Source organism: Melospiza melodia, chromosome 1 (assembly GCF_035770615.1).
Source record: "Melospiza melodia melodia isolate bMelMel2 chromosome 1, bMelMel2.pri, whole genome shotgun sequence".
Classification (NCBI taxonomy): Eukaryota; Metazoa; Chordata; class Aves; order Passeriformes; family Passerellidae; genus Melospiza; species Melospiza melodia.
The window spans coordinates 126,629,631-126,648,505 of record NC_086194.1 but is presented as its reverse complement, the minus strand read 5'-3'; the positions used below and the strand labels follow the sequence as shown (position 1 = coordinate 126,648,505).

Below are 18,875 nucleotides of genomic sequence, written 5' to 3'. Positions count from 1 at the left end.
CTGAAATCCTTTGTAAGGCATCCTACTAAAAATACTGTTGGATGTAAATCACCATTTTATGTAAAGTTCCTTCAAGAAAACACAAATAAGCAAATCACTTCACTAAATAGAATTACTACCTCATTTAAGAAGGATATGTACTGTCATTAAGCAAAATACTAAAATAAAAGGGACAAAAAGCAATTTCACTCTTAACAACTGCCAAGTAAATGTGAAACCCTTTATCTAAGCACAAACAATTTGAAGTGGACACAAAAGTTCATGAGAGGCATTGACTCCACTGTCTCAAATAGTTCAGATTAGCTGTTTAAAACACATCCATGATCAGAAAAGGACTGGTTAGAATCACTCCATCTCACCTGACACATTCATTCATGCAATGAAATATGTGCTCATTTTATAGTTGATAAATGGAATGTATTTATTTCTGGTACACAGCAAAAAGCTAACAGTATTACCAAAGTGAAAACCAGACTCTCCTTTGCCTGCTAAATAAAAAACCAGTTAGTCAAAAGTTCTCCATTGCTGATGCTACTACATCAAGTATTAAATCCCAACTAAACAAACTGTGTAACTTTCCAATTTCACAGCTGAATATTGGAAGCAAAAGCCATACTTATTTATTGGTGTTTTAATATTGTGGAATTATGGCAAGAGTAAAATACTGAAATGCCTTTTTATACTAGCTTATCTGAATGTGTAACAAACATAGAATTACAATTTCCTTGTATTAAGTCAGTTGAAATACTTCTTTTGTTTTTCACAATGTGAGTAATTAATCTGCCAAGGGATTAGAAAGGTCCATCCAGACCATGAATGCCTCTCTACTTACATGGTATGAAAGTTTATTACCTGCATGGCTACAAGCTTATCCCTAATGCCTTTCATGAGAATGGAGTTGAAAGTAAAAGTAGAGTATCACAGCTCAAAATTTGAGGTAGCACAGGAACATTGGTAAACATCTCCTGCTCCTAGAAAGCTTCTGAGAGCCTATTAACAGCAAATTTAGCATATACTTTCCAAAACAGGTATAGTTTTTAAAGAAGGAAAAATGCACTGTAATTTCATGTCTATTAGTTTTGCTTTGCTGCACCAGATTAAACAGAAACAAATTAAGAAAAGGCAGAATGGATCAAAATGTGAGGAGAACACCTAAGTCTGAAAAAAGGTAACAGATGGAACCTGTGATCAAATTTAGGTAAACCAGGCAATTGGTAAAAAAGACCCCCTCCAATTGAAACATTTCCTAGTGAGTTATTTCATTAGTTTCACAACATAGTATATAGCCTTTGGGTTTTGTACTTGTATTACATCTTGATCAATATAAAATTTAACTGTACAAAGATGGATACAAAAGAACAAACCTGAAAGTGTCTGTTTGCTTCCAAGCTGCTCTATTCTAACTTTTATTGAAACAGAACTAAAGAAGTTAAGCGCTTTGAAAATAACAATACAACAGAAATTATTTCTTTTTATCCATTACTGATTTTATGTTTAATTACATAGATGAGATAAATAAATATATATGTTATAGATTTATTGATTGCTCTTCAGAAAAATGTAAATTCTACACCTTTCTCTATAACACACTATTTGCATTGCATTAGAAAAGAATTGGCTCACTAAAAAAAAATAAAAAACAATAATCCCACACTAAAACACAACAAACTCAACTTGCAAAGTATCCAGAGCTACTCTGCAAGAGTAAAATTCAGCCAAGTCAAAAGCCAGAAGACAGTACTTCACCTGTCCTCTAAAACCTTGATAGTGTCATGAAGTGCTTTTTGCTGTTCTCTGAGCTGTTGGTTTTTGGTATAGAACTCTTCAAGCCTCTCTGCATCCCTGAAAAGAAAAGGAGGAAAAATTAGTTCTAGCTTTAAATTGCAGTAATTACTTTTTCACTAGAGAATTTTCTCTGGCATGTTTCTTTCATACCCTCGGGAAATGTGATTATCATGAGCACAAACATTATGTTGAACGTACAAAAAGTTAGTGTTTCTGATTAATAATAATTTGCAAATTAGAGGAAAGATGCAGCTAGTTTCTAATTCATAATACAGGTGATCTTCTGTTATATAACTTTTGTTCAGGTAAAAACTAGAATTAATGACAGTCGAGACATAAAAGCTAACAATGTTCAAGCAACAATTTCAGAGAATAAACTCAAACACTTCTCTTACACCTTACTGTGTTGTGGAGCTGTAGGGAATCTAATGGGAGCTTTCACAAACAGGTCATTTTGTTCTTGGCATATCAGTGAGTAAATTCTGCAGTGTGGCAAACCACATTAGTTTGGAAATCTCTGAAAAGTCTTTAGCTCCATTCGAGGTTTACTTCCTCAAGAAGAAATTCTCTGTAGAGCATGTATTCCCATAATATGTATAAAGACAAAAGAAGTCTCTTTACAAAACGCTCAGAAGCAGTTCATCTTGTAGAAAACTCCTTCTCTAAAAATCAAAACTAACTAATTGACAAAGGATATTTTCCCCTTAAAAGAGCTAAGGAAAAATAGTCATGTTAACTCCCCAATTTCAGCTCCCTTTCAATGTTATTATTAGATCACAACAACTCTTCAAGATGCAAACATGGTATGAGTGACAAGACATGATTATTTTCTACAGGGATATTAATGTCCAATAAAACTAAGTGCCTGAATCTGTGCAACATGACAGTGACTAACTTCTGAGAAATTCCCAGTCCTTCTTTCTATCATGGAATCCTTTGTATATATCCATGAAAGCAGTTGTTTGTTTTCAGTGTGCCTGAGATGGATTATTTGTGGAAGACATGAAATTGGCTCATGAAAGGCTGTTAAGCACACACACACACACACACACACCAGGAAATGAAAACATATTTACTAACTTGATACAGTTCTTTTACACAAACAAACTATTAAATTGGCACTATCCCTTTAACATATGTTTAGCCAACCACATTTTCATATTGCTGGCATTACAATAGTTCAAGAAACTAGCAATCATAGGTCATAAAGTGGATGGGATAGCTGGAAGCTTCTACAGTGTATGGTCACATTTTATTAAACTTTAAATTTAAATACAGATGCTTTATTTTTTGGTACTATCACACAGACCCACACAGGCCATTCCAATTGCATATTCAACCTATAAAACAGTTACATGTAAACAGCATGAGGGACTACTTAAGGCTTGTGCTTCTACTTGGGAAACACAAAATGTTAAATGTCTCTTACCTCAGTTCACTAACCAAGTACAGCCAGGCCATGACAAAATTCAAAGTCTGACAAAAGCAGGCTGTATTTTCTGATGTTTAGGACATTAAAAACTCCCTCCAACAAAAAAGTAAATCTACAAAAAATTCCCTCATTTTTTTTGTTTATGCCACTCACAGGAGGCTTAAAATAGCAAATTTAAAAACTGTTTCTTGTCAATTAGATGTCATCCTATGGCATTAAGTCATTTTCAATAAATAAGTAAGATATTAATGTACACTAATACTACATGCCTTTCACCTAAACCCTGTAAAATGCCCCATGAAGACAGTAAAACAACAGAAGGAACTAGGCTTTTGGTTGGGTTTTCTCTCCTTAGAATTCCAGCGCACCTGATAAGCAGGACAGACTCTGTGGCTAGGAAGGCACTGCATAATGGCTGGTCTCTGACCCAGGGTTTACAAGTCATTAGCTCCAATGCTGGAGAGGGATACAAAATAAGGTGCTCATTGTCAGCTGATTACCAAGTTTGAAATACTAAACCCCAGGTATTCAGATGCAGCAAGGAGAACAAGACCTCCTATGTAACAGTTCTGTAACCACAATGTGGCAGCTGTAGAAAGATTCCAACAAACAATGAGTAACCTATTTGGTACTTGTTCAGTCACATCACTGATAATATTTCTCATCTAGAAAAATGACTGATCAATTTAAGATTCCAGAACAGGGAAGCAACTTATGATACAGCAAGCTAATATCAAAAGTAAGGGATAATTTCATAATTTCAGATTAAAAATGAGCAACTATTTAATTTAAAAATTATACTTAAGAAATAAGACACCTTGTAAAGAGCTCTGTACATCTTCAGACAACTTTAGCTGAATTATTAAAGTAAGCAGTGTTTTTACACATCTAAAGGAAGAATCCATGAAACCTTAATTGATCTTACAAGAATTGCATCTCATTAATGGGACTCTGACTCTCCTTTAATAAATTATATCATTAAGATGAGTACTTACAAGCATCTTTCCTTTTTCAACTTAGATATTTTCAGCTGTAAGCCTGAAAAGTGGAAAGAAGAATTACATGTTATAGAATTTTGATTTTAAAAAATGATTGAGACAATAAATTAACTCCCTGTTTGCCACTGTTATCTGCAAAGAGAGACAAAAAATGTCACTAATCTGGAGAGAAAAAGGTTCCTTCTGGACTTTTTGAAGGTGTTCTACAGGATCTTGGAAACAAATACAGTCATTGTGATCTCCAGGTAACAAGGACTTAAGCAAACACACAGATTTCAACTTACACAAGTAAACAAACACCTTTGTGAAATAACCACATATGAATAGCGAGCACTGACAATATTTCATTGACTATGCCCACAGAAGTAGCATAAAATATGTTCTGTGTGCACATAAATTCATAATACAACACTGGAAATGAAGCATCCAATCGCTGAACTGAGAAATGCTTTACAGTGTATATGCAAAAAGGAAACAATAAAAAGATGTGATTCAAGGCTTTAAAGCACAGAAGGACAACGTCCTTCTTTGGAGATGTGCTACCAAACTCCCTCAGTCAAAGCTTCCTTGGAATATCTGAAAGCGAATTGATGATTGATATTTCACCTGTGGCCTTTTGGAATATCTGAAAGCGAATTGATGATTGATATTTCACCTGTGGCCTTTCTCCCCCTAAGAGTTCTATGCTCCTAACTCTATATTCTGAGCAGAAGGAAAAAAGTTTTCAAATACAACTGATGTTCTCAGCAGGAGTGGGCAGCTGACAGCCCAGGGGACAGAACACTGTCCAGCCAATCTGCTTGCAAGGCCTTGGGTGCATTTGTATGTGCACAGAGACAAGAAGATATTTGTGCACAAAACAATTTAACAAGCAGGACACAGTGTTATGGAAATTTATGTGATATTACACACACACAAGCTGGCCATTCCTATTCCAAACAAACAGAAATAATCAGATCCCAATGACAGAACAGTTTCTTAAACAGAAATCCAAGAGAAATTTCCATATCACATCAGAAAATAACATCATCTAGCATGGTTATTTTCTTGTAACTATGAAAGGTTGGTAACAACTTCAGGTTGAACACTAGGTGTTTTGTAAGCTCTCATGGAAAAGCATTACGCATTTAGGATAGCAGGATAAACTTATAAAATCAGAACACCTGTAAGAAAACTTCAGACAATTTTGAATTTTAGCCTAAATACAGAGCTGATACTTCATCTTAATATAGAAAATGTAGGTTAAGGCAGCTAACAGACTATTTTTTCTCCACTACCACACTCAACTAGGAATGACTCTAAGGGAAAAATTAATTGCTTGAGAAGGTTCACTCCTCAGGCCACTTAAAATGTCAAGCCAGCCACAGACTCAGTGAACCCATACTTGCTACAAGATGCCAGTGAGACAATGAGTTAAAAATGCAGGCACACTACTTTAAAAATTCTTAGGAAATATAGCAAGATTTCTTTTATCTCCAAGTGTTCAGCACCTGTAAGAAGTTATGTTCCATCATGCAGATCAGCACAGAAAGAGGGTTTATTTTTTTAAGCAGTTGCTATTCATCAAGTCAATTAGGCATCTGCAATTAGAAGCCCTATAAAGCTTGCTTTAAAGCTGCCCCACACCCATGGGAAGGAATGAAGCTGCACAACAATGCATCTCCTGTACGAACAGGTAGTCTGTTCAGTATTTAGGATTGTAACTTTGGCAACCCGAGCGACCAATTCAAGAGGCAGGGCTCAAAAGGCCCAGTACTGTGCTACAGGTAACACTATCTCCCCTCTCACCTGAATTCAGGAGGAACTAAACTAGGAACTTAAAGGTTGCATTTTTTCCTAGTTCAAATGACTGCAATGAGAAGGCAGGAAACCAGCCTGCTAAATTTATCCAAGAGCCTTGAATTACTCCATCTGCTGTAGTCTCTCCCTTTTGCTTTTCCAGAGCATTGAGAGTTTTCAAGCATGCTCATTTAAGGAGCTTTGCTTTTTCAGGTTTCCTTATTTAACACAGGGAGCACATAAAACTCTGTGGAATTACACTATGTCTCTTCCCAATTCAATTTTATCTTTTGCACAATATTTTTATGGAATAGACAAGTTGTAGACTATATAAATCTACATTAGCTAAAGCTTGTAAGTGCATTAGTAAACGACTCTCTACACCTATTAAAGCAACAGAGACCTTATTTAAACTATCATTAGGCAGATTAATTAAACTATTTTATGAAACTTGTTATTTGATTAGACTATATAGCTGTAATATTTCAATTAATGGCTATGGTGATTTCTGTTCTGATGAATTTTCAAAAGCATTAAATGCACTTCCTTAAAGCTGACAGTGCCTGGGAAGACCACAGAATCTTTATCACCGAGGATTTCTTGAAACAAGTTGGACAAGCTACTGTCAGCAATGACACAGACATAATCCTACCTCAAGGGTACAGAGATGGACTACATGACCTCCTAAAATCCCTTCCAGCTCTATTTTCTAAAATTATTTACTTTGAGGAACTTCCAGCCATTTCATTTCCTACAGCAATCTATCAATGAGATTGCTTTCCTCATAAGTTTCTCTCCTTCTATGATTACAGTTTTTTGTCCATTGATATCTTCTGCTTTTCAGAGGTAAGCAATAACTAAAAAACCCAGACCATTCTTCTACATAAAACACTGCTCACATCTCCACACTGATAGATATTTTAGAGTTTCACATTTAAATTAATCCTCAGAAACCATCTTGATTGACATGCAGCAAGCTTTTATATAATTATTTCAAGCAAGAGGTAAGAATTACCACCTGTAGAAATAAATCAGTTTACAAAAAGTATTTAATTCCTTTGAATCTTCTGGGCACTACAGAAGTATCCCACATGTAGGAAATAAAAGCAAAGAGCTTTAATAACCATTATTCTGAGTTGTTGAGCACTTCTGAACTCCATGAAAAGTCAACTGACACTGATGATAACCAACATTTTGGAAACTGGGATGTAGGTGTCCTACCCATTGTTTCATAATGAATTTAATTTAAATAATAGCCATTTTTGGCTGAAGAAGATCAACATTTGAATCTTTTTGGAAGTGATCAGTTTAAAAGAACAAGAAGCTGGATTTCTTCACATAATGGTGAAAAAACACACCTTTTACAATATAGTAATATCAAAATTCAATAAAATCCCTTTCAAACTGCAGGAGTTTAAAGTATTCCTCAGTCTACATTCTATAGATATAACTTGCATAGCATGTCTGACCATGTCAAGTTCACGTGTCATAATTTCTATTTTTCATGGATTTTAAATAAGAAGAATTCCACCATTTCAGTGTTCAGTACATTGTACATGAAAGAAGCTTTTTCAACTACTAACTTTCCCTTAATCCACCTTCTACCACCTTTAAAATAATTTTTGCTGACATTCAGATTGGAAACTCATGAGTCAATTTTAATTCTTATTTATAGACTTCAGAAACAAGCAAAGTCTAGGCAAGTCTGTGTTTGATGTTTCTAAAATATCTTCCAGTACCATTTTCTATAAGAGGACCCCACCTTCTGAAAAAATTAACTATCCTTCAGGCATGTCTTTGATGTTATCATGGAAGACCTAATTTTACCTAACACAGTGTGGGACATACTGACAAAGGGCTAGGCATGAAAAAGACTGCCTGGTGGCAAAATTACCTGGCCACACCCTGCATGCATTCTAAAGAGTATCTTGCTTGCATAAAGAAAACCCAAACTTGCAAATCACGTGCTGCACACCCCAAGAAACTAGAGAAAGGGTCACTTAACCTAAGTCTCTACATCAGAGCTTTTTGTTTGTTAAGTTTTTGTTGTTCAGACATGCCATAGATTGCCAGATCCCAGTCTGCCAGCACTTCCGCGTTTATCTGTGGTTGACATCACACCCACTCCAAAAAAAACCATCAACAATTTATAAAATAATTATTAAAAAAAGATTTTTTTTGTAAAACTGTAGGCCATATGTTAATGTAAAGAAATGCTACTGTCTGCTATAGTTTTTTTCCAGTTGCCATATTGGTATATGCTTTTGGGTTGCTTGTTTGGTCTGGTTTTTTTAATAATCAACAACAGTGTCACAGCCTAGTGCTGCAAATAATTGAATCAAGACTTTCAGTAGGAGGCATGTAACATTTATTAATTATAAAACAATCTCCAAGAGTTTTTGAAACCAAGAAGTGATGGTCCAACTGGGCCAAAATGGAAAGACCTGAAACTGTTTTGAAGGTAGTAGAAACAACCAAGGCCACTGAAATGCTCTAGGTAAAGATTCACTTGCATAACTACAGCTCTTAAATTACAAAAACTCAACCAGTTTTATTCCAGCCTAATATAAATACTATTTCATACATAAAGTAAAACTTCTTAGAAGACACAGTCTAATACTGTTTCAATTCCATCCAAAAAGAATGGATCATGTGATTTTAGATTAGCAGAACAAAATGTTAACTTATTTAATGTTTTTAGCAAAAATCCCTTGTGAATAGTCCTTGTAAAACAATATTACAATAGCAATACACATAGTGCAATAATTCATCTTTTCTGAATTACTGAAGAATGAACAGACAGTAACAGCCAATCTGTAGTAAAATTGTTACTAAAAGTCACATAATGTAAGAATAATCATATTATAAAAACATTACAAATTCTGTTAAGAAAATGCAGAACACTAAAATCTGAAGTAATAATTTTCCCTTCAGTAACATTATTCTGCAGTGTGATTTTGCACAATCAATAGGGGAAATAAACAATGCAAATAATTTTAATGTATGTGAAGTAACTAAAGCCAAAAGAAAAAGAAAATAATCCATGGAATAACATGGTTTGGAAATTTGAATCACATTCCATTAAGGGTGAAGTAACACATAGATATTTTGTGGGCAAGCAGAGACTCCATGTAACATTGTGTTACTTTTTATTCACTGACCTAGTAAATAATTTATATGTGTTGATAGTTTAATCCTGTTAAACCAGACTTAGGTGGTCAATCTCTAAGGATCATTTGTAATCATCAGGTCCAACTTTCTGCACAACTGAACACATTAAAAATCTATTTAGTTCAATGCAGAATATTTTGGTTCAAAGTTTTCCTGTGGTAACTGACAAACACCAACTTTAACCTGAAACCCAGCCTTCAATGATTTACCTTGTACTTCTTTATCATGACATTCCTTCAGTTTGGACCACAGTTCTTTGAAGAAATCTCCTGCAGGTTCTGCAGAACTAGGGCTTCCACAGCTTCCTCCAGATGCATTCATCTTGATTTTTCCTGCTCCCAGCTTCTTTGACTTGCAGAACTGGCTCACTCTCAAACTTGATATTTTAAATTACATAGTTATGAAACTGTTTCTGAAGAGGGGTGTGCATCTGTAACAACAGAATGAAAACACTTACATTTGAATTTATCAGAGCATAACTTGTAGCCATGGATCAAATGCAAAATTTACTGTCTATCCTTGCTGAGGATATGTATTTAAACACTTTCACACTGACAGTCACCCTGAAAGCTTAGATGATGCTAAGTATTTTGCTGCAGGTAATTACAAACTAACAGAATTTTCCTCTCCTTAAAAAGCTACCAACTTAAAATTAGGTTAAAACACTTAAGAGTCTTTATTTTTTTTAATCTCAATCTAGAATTATACCGAATTCCTGTTTTCCAAAAGTAAGTCATAGTGCCAAAATCTGACTGTCAGCAAAAGCATTTGTCAAAAGTTTTATCAGAGATGGATTTGTCTGTATACATCCTTTATATAAACTTGGATTCAAATGACAAAGAAAAACTCACATCCCCTTAAAGTGTTCACAATTTTTAATAAAATTATTCCCATTCCCTGATGAAAAAAAAATTGGAGACTAAGCACAAAAATCTATACATCTCCAAAACATTAATATTTGAGAAGAACAATCAAAGTCAGCTAGCTCTGTCTTAGAAGCTTGACTGCCTAGAATATTTAGGATAATCTTACCCATAATTTTCACTTGTTTTGAAGGATTTTTTACAGAGATGATGCCCTCAGGCAAACTGTAGAGGAAGCATGGTCCTGATCTGGCTCTGAGCCAAGGCAAGATTCAATTCTGCTGGCACTGAAATACTCCTGTAATCTCTGTCCTTCAGTTTCCCTGTGTGAAACTGGACATTCTAAGTTTTCCCCATTTTTAAGCAGTCAGTTTAAAACAAACACTTCTGAACACGGAGTGTCAGTACCAGGTGGACATATCTCTGTGACCTTGTAATACAAAAAGCAGTAAGGAAAAAAAAAAACTAGATATCTTGTACTATTCCTAAATTAGCAACTTGAGCAAGCAAACCACCAATGCCTATTCTGCCAAATGGAAGGAACAATCTGCTCTCCAATTTTTGAGGTATAAGCTATAGTTGAGATGATACAAGGCCTATGATTAGTCAAGAAGCTGCATTTCCTATCTTGAAAGCCTTCAAACAACTCAACAGTATCTGAATGCAGCTGCTGGTTTAGCTGGTCCCCCAGATTCACCACAATAAAATGTTCAGTCCAGTGGTCAGTAACCAAGTGTAGGGCCTGGAGGCTTTGGTTCCACTCTTCTGTCTCGTCTCTCTGTGCACCGTTTTAAGTCACTTTTTTTCAGTCTGGCTGTCTTTACAATGGAATAAAAATAATGGAACAAAACATTATTCTCAACAAAAACACTTGATCTATATGCTTTCTATAGTATAAGGATATTTAAATGTTACACTAATGAAGCCAGCAGCTCCACATTTGCTTTAACCTCCATCCATAGCAAATTCAGTGCCTATTTCAGGATATGGGCTTCATGTTAGCAAATGTTATCTTCAGAGAAATCCTTAATAGAAAATAAAATTACCCTTTGAAATTAGCAATGCCTACAAGTCTTCAACAGAAGTTGAACAGTGATTTGCTTGCATCTTTGCATCTCTGAAATGCTCCACTTTGTGTGCAGCCACATTAAGCCATCTTACAACGCTTCTTTGTGGAACCAGTTGCCTAGTAAAATTAGGAATGGCTTTTAAACTCTGGCTTTGCACCCTCAACAGATGTTTCAGGATCAAGCTTTTTCTCTATCAAGCACTAGGGCAGTGAAAACCACACGCTTGCTTTCACTTACTGTTTCAGATTTAAGTCTGTCAGATGACTCATCCCCATGGAAAAGTCACCTGACTATAGACAATAAATGGTGTCCGTAGGGTTTGTTTTGGATTTTTTTCCCCCAAGATGACTGCAAGAAAAAAAATACACAAAACCCACTCAAAGTTTTTTGCAAATTATTAGTGCATCAACCGACTATAAATAGGGAAAAAAGAGCAAGGCATTTTCCCAAGCTTCATCTGCTTCAAGATCCCAAAATGATACATTGCTTCCTGCAGATGGTTCAACCTCCCCTAAAACTCAGGGAATGCAAGAAGCGTTCAAGTGGAGCCTTTGACAGGCCTGGGCAGCTGCACAGGTGTAAAACGATGGCTTAGTCCCCAGCCCCAAGGAAGCGCTTTCCAGTCCTTAGGGGGAAAAGCGCCAGAGCTGGATGTAGGGACACTGGCAGGCAGGGTCAGCACTGGGAGCTGTTTGGGGATGGAAGCACAGAGCCAGCCCCTCTCCCGGATGTCCTGCCTTGCTGCTATCCTGCCGACTGCCGCTTTCATAGAACCACCTGAAAGCCTCCATTTATTTCCCTCTTCTTCCACAACCCAACTCCCTCCGGCACCGTCAGGCTTTCCACGGCCCCAGCAGTGACTGCCTCCAGGAATCCATCAGCACTGATAACGCGCCGAGGCCGCTTATCGGTGCTGATACCTTTCCGCCGGGGCCACACCGCCCCTCCGGGATTGCGGGGAGCACACGGCCCCGATCCCCGCCGGCTGCTCCTACAAACTCAACTCTGCTGCACTTCCCGGCGGTGAACTTCGCTCTCCTTTCCCTCCTGCACCAACACCGCACAGAAAACTCACTCGACAGACACGCCGGGATGCTCTGGGAAATCCTGCCATGACCAACACTTGGGAGCTTCCCGCCAGGCTCGGGTCACACCCCGCAGCCGGGACGCCAGCGGAGCGGTATGGCATGTCCCACACGCCGCTTGTCCCGAGCGGCGGGAGCCTCCCAGACGGAGAAAACTGGGCTCCCTCGGGCAGGCGGGGCAGCGCCTGAGGAGCGCCCGGCGGGGTCCCGGGGCCGGAGGGGCCGTGTTGGGCCCGTCCCCGGGGCGGAGCGGGGGCGGCGCGCTCGCGGTCGCTCCCCGGCGGAGGATGAGGAGAGCGCGCGCCGTTACCTGGTTGGCTCCCGGCGGCTCCGCGCGCCAGCGGCGGGAAAATAGGAAAAACCGCAGCGAGCGCCTTCCCCGCCAGGGGAGGCGGGGCCGAGGGCAGCTCTCGCGAGGCTTCCGCGCTGCTCTCGCGAGAGAGGGGAGCGTGCGGGTCTGTGGCCCACGCCCGGGGAGTTCGGGTGGCGGGGGTGACGCAGTGACAGGGTCACAGGATGAGCTGGGTTGGAAAAGACCACTGAGGTTATCGAGTCCAGCCTTTGACTAAGCACCACCGTGTCAACTAGACCACGGCACTGAGTGCAACGTCCAGTCTTATCACCTCCAGCGAGGGTGGCTACCACCTCCCTGAGTAGTCCATTCCAATGTCTAATCACCCTTTCTGTGAAGAAACTCTTCCTAAAGTCCAACCTAAGCCTCCTCTGGAACAATCTGAGGCCACTTCTTTTTGTCCTGTCCCTTGTTTCCTGGGAGGAAAGGTTAACCTCCACCTGGCTGCCCCCTCCATCCTGGTAGACACCCATAAGGTCTCGTCTGAGCCTTCTCCAGGCTAAGTAGCTCCTCATGGACATGTGCTCCAGACCCTACACCAGCTTTGCTGCCCCTCTCTGGATATGCTCCAGCACCTCAATGTCCTTCCTGAACTGAGGGGCCCAAGGCTGATGGCCTCACCAGTGCCAAGTACAGGATCCTGCTGGCCACACTATTTCTGACACAGGCCAGGATGCCATTGTCCTTCTTGGCCACCTGGGCACACTGCTGGCTCGTGTTTGTTCATCGACATCACCAGGTGTTGTCTCAGCCCTCTCCTCCTCTGGCCCAGTACTTGGGGTTTCCACAGAGAGCTGCCAGAGGACAGTCAAGGGGACAAGCCAAACCCTGGCTGGTGCCACAGTTCAGTGTCACAGCAGGCACAGAACACTCTGGAAAATCAAGGGTGTGAGCAGGAGCCTGCATTGAAACAAATGCTGCCCCTGCCTTCCTGAAGGAAGTTCTTGCTGATTTAGATGTAAAAAGGATCATCGGGGTGTACAACTGTGCCAGAAGTGGCCTTGCCTTTAAGGATATGCTGTTAAATCTTGTCTGTGGCCCAGTATTTGTATTCTGGTTGCTGGGGCTTACACACAGAAGTTTGTGGGAGGGCTTCCCCCCACCCTCTTGATCTTAACAGTTTCCATGGCTCATCACTTTACTGTACAACAGAGCAGCTTAGGCATGTTCTTGTGTTTTGTGTGAGTATGGGAACCAGTAGGCACATATAATTTGTACAATATAAGGCTGCTAAATTTTTTTGTTACTTCTCAGTGTTATTTTTTTTTGCCCAAATTGCAGATCAATGTTCCTTCATTCATTGGGACCAGCCCTGCTGTCTGCAATGAGATAAACCTCTTGATTTTAGGTAGTTCTTAGGGATGAAATAGAAATAAAACAGAGTTTTTCACTATTACTATTCTGTCTTCATGTGATTCCACTGGACCATTTTGATACATATAGGAACTTGTGCAGAGACAGCTTGGTGACATGATTAGAAGACATAATGGTGATCAGTTTGAAAGGGACAGTGCTGCAAACATATACTTTCTAGATTGTTCATAGCAATATTTAAAAAATTAAGTGTTCAGGTATTTCATAATTGTTAGTAGCTGTTCCATCTAATTCTTTTTACATTACTCAGATCATTTTGGTCTCAAGAAAACATAAATAAGGAACTACAGCATAAACAAAAGTGTATCTGAAATAATATTTCAACATTTTTAAGGTATTTTGAAATACTGTCCGACAGGAGATGGCTCATGATTCAAGCTTCAAATCTGTTGTTCCCCATTGTTGAAAATATTCTTGGTTTCCCATCAAGTACATACCATGAAGTATTTTGAAAAAATCATGTACTTAACTTTTCTACTCATTCCTTATCATTGTTTAACCACTTATTTTTTGACTTAAATAAAATGAACATGTTGTTCAGGACCTCAGCAGCAGATTACTTATTGTAAGATCAAATTGTAAGTTTGATGCATTATCAGATCACTAGACATATGGGAGAACTAAAATTAGCTAGGTGTTTTGGAGGAAGCTGTCATGTCATAATAGGTTGTGATAGACACTCCAGTCTTTCTAAATAATGCTTGTTGGCAGCTTTTCATTCTACTTTTGAAACTTCTGTAATCGAAAAATTTGTGATGTAGGCAAGCAATCATTACCTCATATTAAGAGAAGCAGATGCCTTAAAGCTACGCACAGATCTGATAAGTAGCAATAAAATAGTCCTCTTGCTGATCGATCAGATATTTTACCATAAACTGTACCTTTTTTACTATTTATAGGAAGCACTCTGGCAAATAATTATGTCATCCCTTTTATTTCCCAATAAACTCTGTTTGTTTTCATATTCTCTCATGTTGATCTTTACAGCAGTATAAATCCACTGACTTCTACAGCGTTATCCTTATCTACTCCACAGTAAGTGGAAACGGATTAACGTTAACGGTTGAACTTTACTTTTATCTCCCTTCCAGATTTATTTGATTTTATGTACTCCATAATCACATAGCTGGCCACTGAATAGATTCCTGGCTCATTGAATGTGCCAGAAAACTACTGGAGAGTCTGATATTCCACATTCACACACTGGGTGTCTTGAGATGACTAGTCTAACTGGAACTACATCTCATTCACCTCATAAGAGTAAACACACACACCTAGACAATAAAACTGTGGGAAAAATGCTTCACCGTTGCTGCGCTTGAACAGATATGAAATTTCCTGTGGTGTTGTGGCTTGTGTCCAGATTTCAAAATAACCCTTACTGTGGCACATTGAACTAGGTCACAGAACCCGTATCCATGAGCAATTCTGCACAGCAGGAATCTTATTTTGTCCTAGCCCATTTTAGACCTGGATGGTCTGAACTGTTTCATCCTATAATAGTAGGTGGAGCTGTCAATTTTCAGTTACATTTTAGTGGCAATGCCTTTCCTCTTGATGGCTGGACTATTTACCAGCAATTCAGCTAATAACTGAAGTTCTATTGTAAGAGTACTGCAATGTTGCAGCACAGATAAAATTCAAAATAGCCTTTAATTCACACACACCCCCCTCCCTTTTTGAGGGGCAGTACAGAGGCTTCATCAGTGTTTCTAACCACTCAGGTAGCAGCAGATGACGTAGTTCACTGCATATGCATACAGAGTAGGGCTAAAAGATATTAGCAGAAAGCTTACTTTTTTTTTGTTTCCATTACTTTAAATTTAGATGTAAAGATTAAAACCAGATTTTCATTACAATGGCATATCCTGTTTAAATATTTTATTTGCTTTACGCACAAAGGTAACTATTTCATTCTTTGCATATATATATGTATGTGTGTATAAAATAAATATATATGTGTGTGTGTGTATAAAATAAAATAGTGAGGTCTTTATGTATTTGCATCACATTTAATATATCACACATACATATACATGGCCAAGGGTGTTCACAACCTCCTCAACTTACAGATCTGCAACTGAAGGATAAATATATTGTTTAATTCTCTGGTCATGTTAATTTAATGCATTTTATGTTGCAATTGCCAATGAGGACATCAAAGGAGCCCAACTTCAGATGCAGTAAATAAGAGTATGTGGCACAGTTCAGCTGCTACCTAAATGGGATTTGAACTGGAAGTGTTGGAACTGGAAGTGCTCTGAGTAGCATGATTTCTTGCAGCTGGGAAGGCACACAGGCAGCAGACCCCACCACTGCTGTCTGGCACAGGTGGTTGCTTTCTCTGGAAAAATAGGGAGGAGCCACTCCATCACCCCACTAGGTGAATTTGATTCTTCTCAAGCTGCTTGCGTAGCCACATTTGAAACTGAGCCAAGATCAAATTTCCCGATGCCAGTAGCACTGTTCATTTTAAGGAGCCCTCTTCTTTGAAGTGCTTTCACTGCTCCTCATCTATAGTCAGAAACTGCCCGGGCTTACTCAACCCAGACTCTCAGGTCTCTTAGGAAGACCCGATGGAGGGGGAAAAAACCAAAAAGGTCACCTGAGGGATGCTGTTGCAGGACCCCGTGTGGTGTTCCTGGTCTTCAGGCTCTAAGCAGCAGCACCTATTTGTGTTAGCTGCATGTAGAAATGTTTTGCTCAGACTGATGTTACTCAGGGTAACATGACCAGTTTGAGTAGTTCTGCATATTTATCTCAGCTTTGGAAGGCTGAAGTAAAAGTTAACAGATCTGTGCAAAAAATCATGCCACCTACCTTTTACTGTAGTAAACAACATGAATTCAGGGACAGAAAAGAAACAACATATAGGAAGTAATATTTGTAATATTTTACTTACCATTTGGGAAAAAGAAATCCCCAAACAATAGCCCCTGCGCTTCCAGCACCCTGAAAAAAAAAGGCAGCTGAGGAAAACCTAAATAAAACAGAACATGTAAAACTGGAGAGGGGATGGCAAGCAGCATTTTGAAAAAGTGGTTTATTTAGCTTGAATTTTAAATATATTCAACATGTTCTGTGTTAAAATCCTATAGTTTTAGAAATCAATGCTCTCTTGTAGCATTTTAGAGGCTCTACACAGAGTTCTTGTGTAAACCATATATCTCAGCCAGCTGTAATTTGTCTTTGGAGAATGGTTTATCCCGTAGCAAGTTTTCATTATGTATTTGATAGCAGAATCAACTGAGAATATAAGGAAATGGAACTTTTTTTCCTGATGAGTATTATCAGCCTCTGTGAGACTATAAAATTTTCCTATGTTCTTTTCTGTTTATCTACACTTTGAAGAAAAAATTTTACACACACTTACAGTGCAGCTAATGAGAAAGTGATTTCAATTCATTGATTTTTTTAAGAGGCTCAAGGGGCCTTTTTCTTGGCACTCTACAAAAGAATAATATTAATTTTAGCATCAGCCTGGAAATAGCTGGCAGTAAACATAATTGAAGCTTCCTGTTGTGTGACTACCATAAAATCTTACATAATCCAATATAGATATTTTGTATCTAGTGGTTTGTATCCACTGATTCTGATATGGGTTTTTCTCACATCGCAAAAGAGAATGGTAATTGTTTTGCTTGAAGTTAGGCAAAATCGAGAATTCCCGGGAGACGGAAGTAGCTATGTGAGGGTTTTTAAAAATGTAGCTACACAGATGTTGAGAAGATTCACTTTTACTTAAGTTAAAGAGTTATTTTGTCCTAACAGGCATGACAAAACCTGTCTTCATTCCTTTCTATTCAGCTCAGCAAGTAGTTCTGTGCCCCAGTAGTTAATCAGTTACCAGATTCCACAGCTTTTGTTTTCACACTGTTTAATTTTTCTTATTTGACACAGAACCTGTGAATGGATTCAGCTGCAGATACAGGTACAACTTTCAGGTCAGCCTATCCTTTATGACTAGCACTGCTTTTTATTGCCATTACCACCACCGTTACTCATTCTAAACAGATAAATTTCTAATAAGTATGTAGAAAGAAAGCAGTAAGAATGACAAGTAGTTTTCCTATCTTACCATGAAATAGGTAAATCTAGGCTTAAGTAGCTCACTCTATAAAATTGAACTGTTAAAAAAATTAGTCTGACAGGAATTAGTAGCCACACACCTTACTGTAATGGCACTGTGCCTTATCACAACACTGCTGTTATATGACAGGTATTACAAAAATGCTGTATAAAAGAAAAGCAATATAAGCAATACTTAAGTGAACTGCTCAAAATACCAAGTCATTGGCTGTGGAGTTTCTGTCTCTCACTGCTGTGCTAGGTCCATTGAACTGTCTCTGCAGTAAATACCCTGCAGACAGCAGATGTTGTTGAGCTGCACACAGAAAGCTCAAACAGCTGCAATTACCAAAATTCTGTCAACCAGTGCTGTAGAGACTGGCAGTACTCAGACACATTAAGGAAATAGACACTACACCACTTCAAGCATCAGAGAAATTTTTTGCTTAAGGTTATCTTAAATTAATTTTAAAGAAAGATTTTCAAAACTCACCCTTCTGTTTGAATTGTGAAAAGTTCTGTTCTTGGTCGGGGTGATAAATATTTACTATTGACTTCCCCTCCAGCTATAAACCTCAAGTGTAAGTGAGATGAGGAAGCCACTGTGGACCACACTAGAGAGTGCCGAGAGGAGATCTGCTGCACCTAAGATATATACAATGTGCAATGGATAACCTAATATGCCTTTCATTTAACTGGCTGGGCAGGTTTCTGCATTCTGGAGAGCATGGAATCATACCAGAATTTGTTGGCATAACAGGCCCGTCAGACCGGTTCCTGGGGCACCCAGGAACCTGCCCAACCAGTCTGCATCAAAGGCCAGCCCAACATGCTGCAGCTCAGCTCGGCTGGGGAGGCTGCTCCGCCGCGAATTATTCACGCCTCCGTCAACTCCCAA

General features: G+C 38.6%; 1 protein-coding gene across 3 annotated transcripts in view; it reads right to left on the bottom strand.

Moving 5' to 3' along the window:
• Positions 1 to 18,656, bottom strand: part of RBBP8 (RB binding protein 8, endonuclease) — a 40,363-nt gene extending 21,707 nt beyond the window's left edge. Inside the window, exons 1-5 of one of the 3 annotated variants that reach the window (XM_063167436.1) lie at positions 18,471 to 18,656; positions 16,812 to 16,861; positions 9,375 to 9,595; positions 4,213 to 4,255; positions 1,747 to 1,842 (exon numbers count right to left, since the gene is read on the bottom strand). In XM_063167436.1, coding sequence (XP_063023506.1) covers positions 1,747 to 1,842; positions 4,213 to 4,255; positions 9,375 to 9,486 — 251 coding nt within the window. In that variant the 5' untranslated portion in view covers positions 9,487 to 9,595; positions 16,812 to 16,861; positions 18,471 to 18,656. Of the gene's footprint in view, positions 1 to 1,746; positions 1,843 to 4,212; positions 4,256 to 9,374; positions 9,596 to 12,173; positions 12,342 to 12,493; positions 12,576 to 16,811; positions 16,862 to 18,470 lie in introns of those variants that run through there. The other 2 variants (XM_063167454.1, XM_063167446.1) reach the window with 2 other exon arrangements.
• Positions 18,657 to 18,875: the final 219 nt, after the last annotated feature.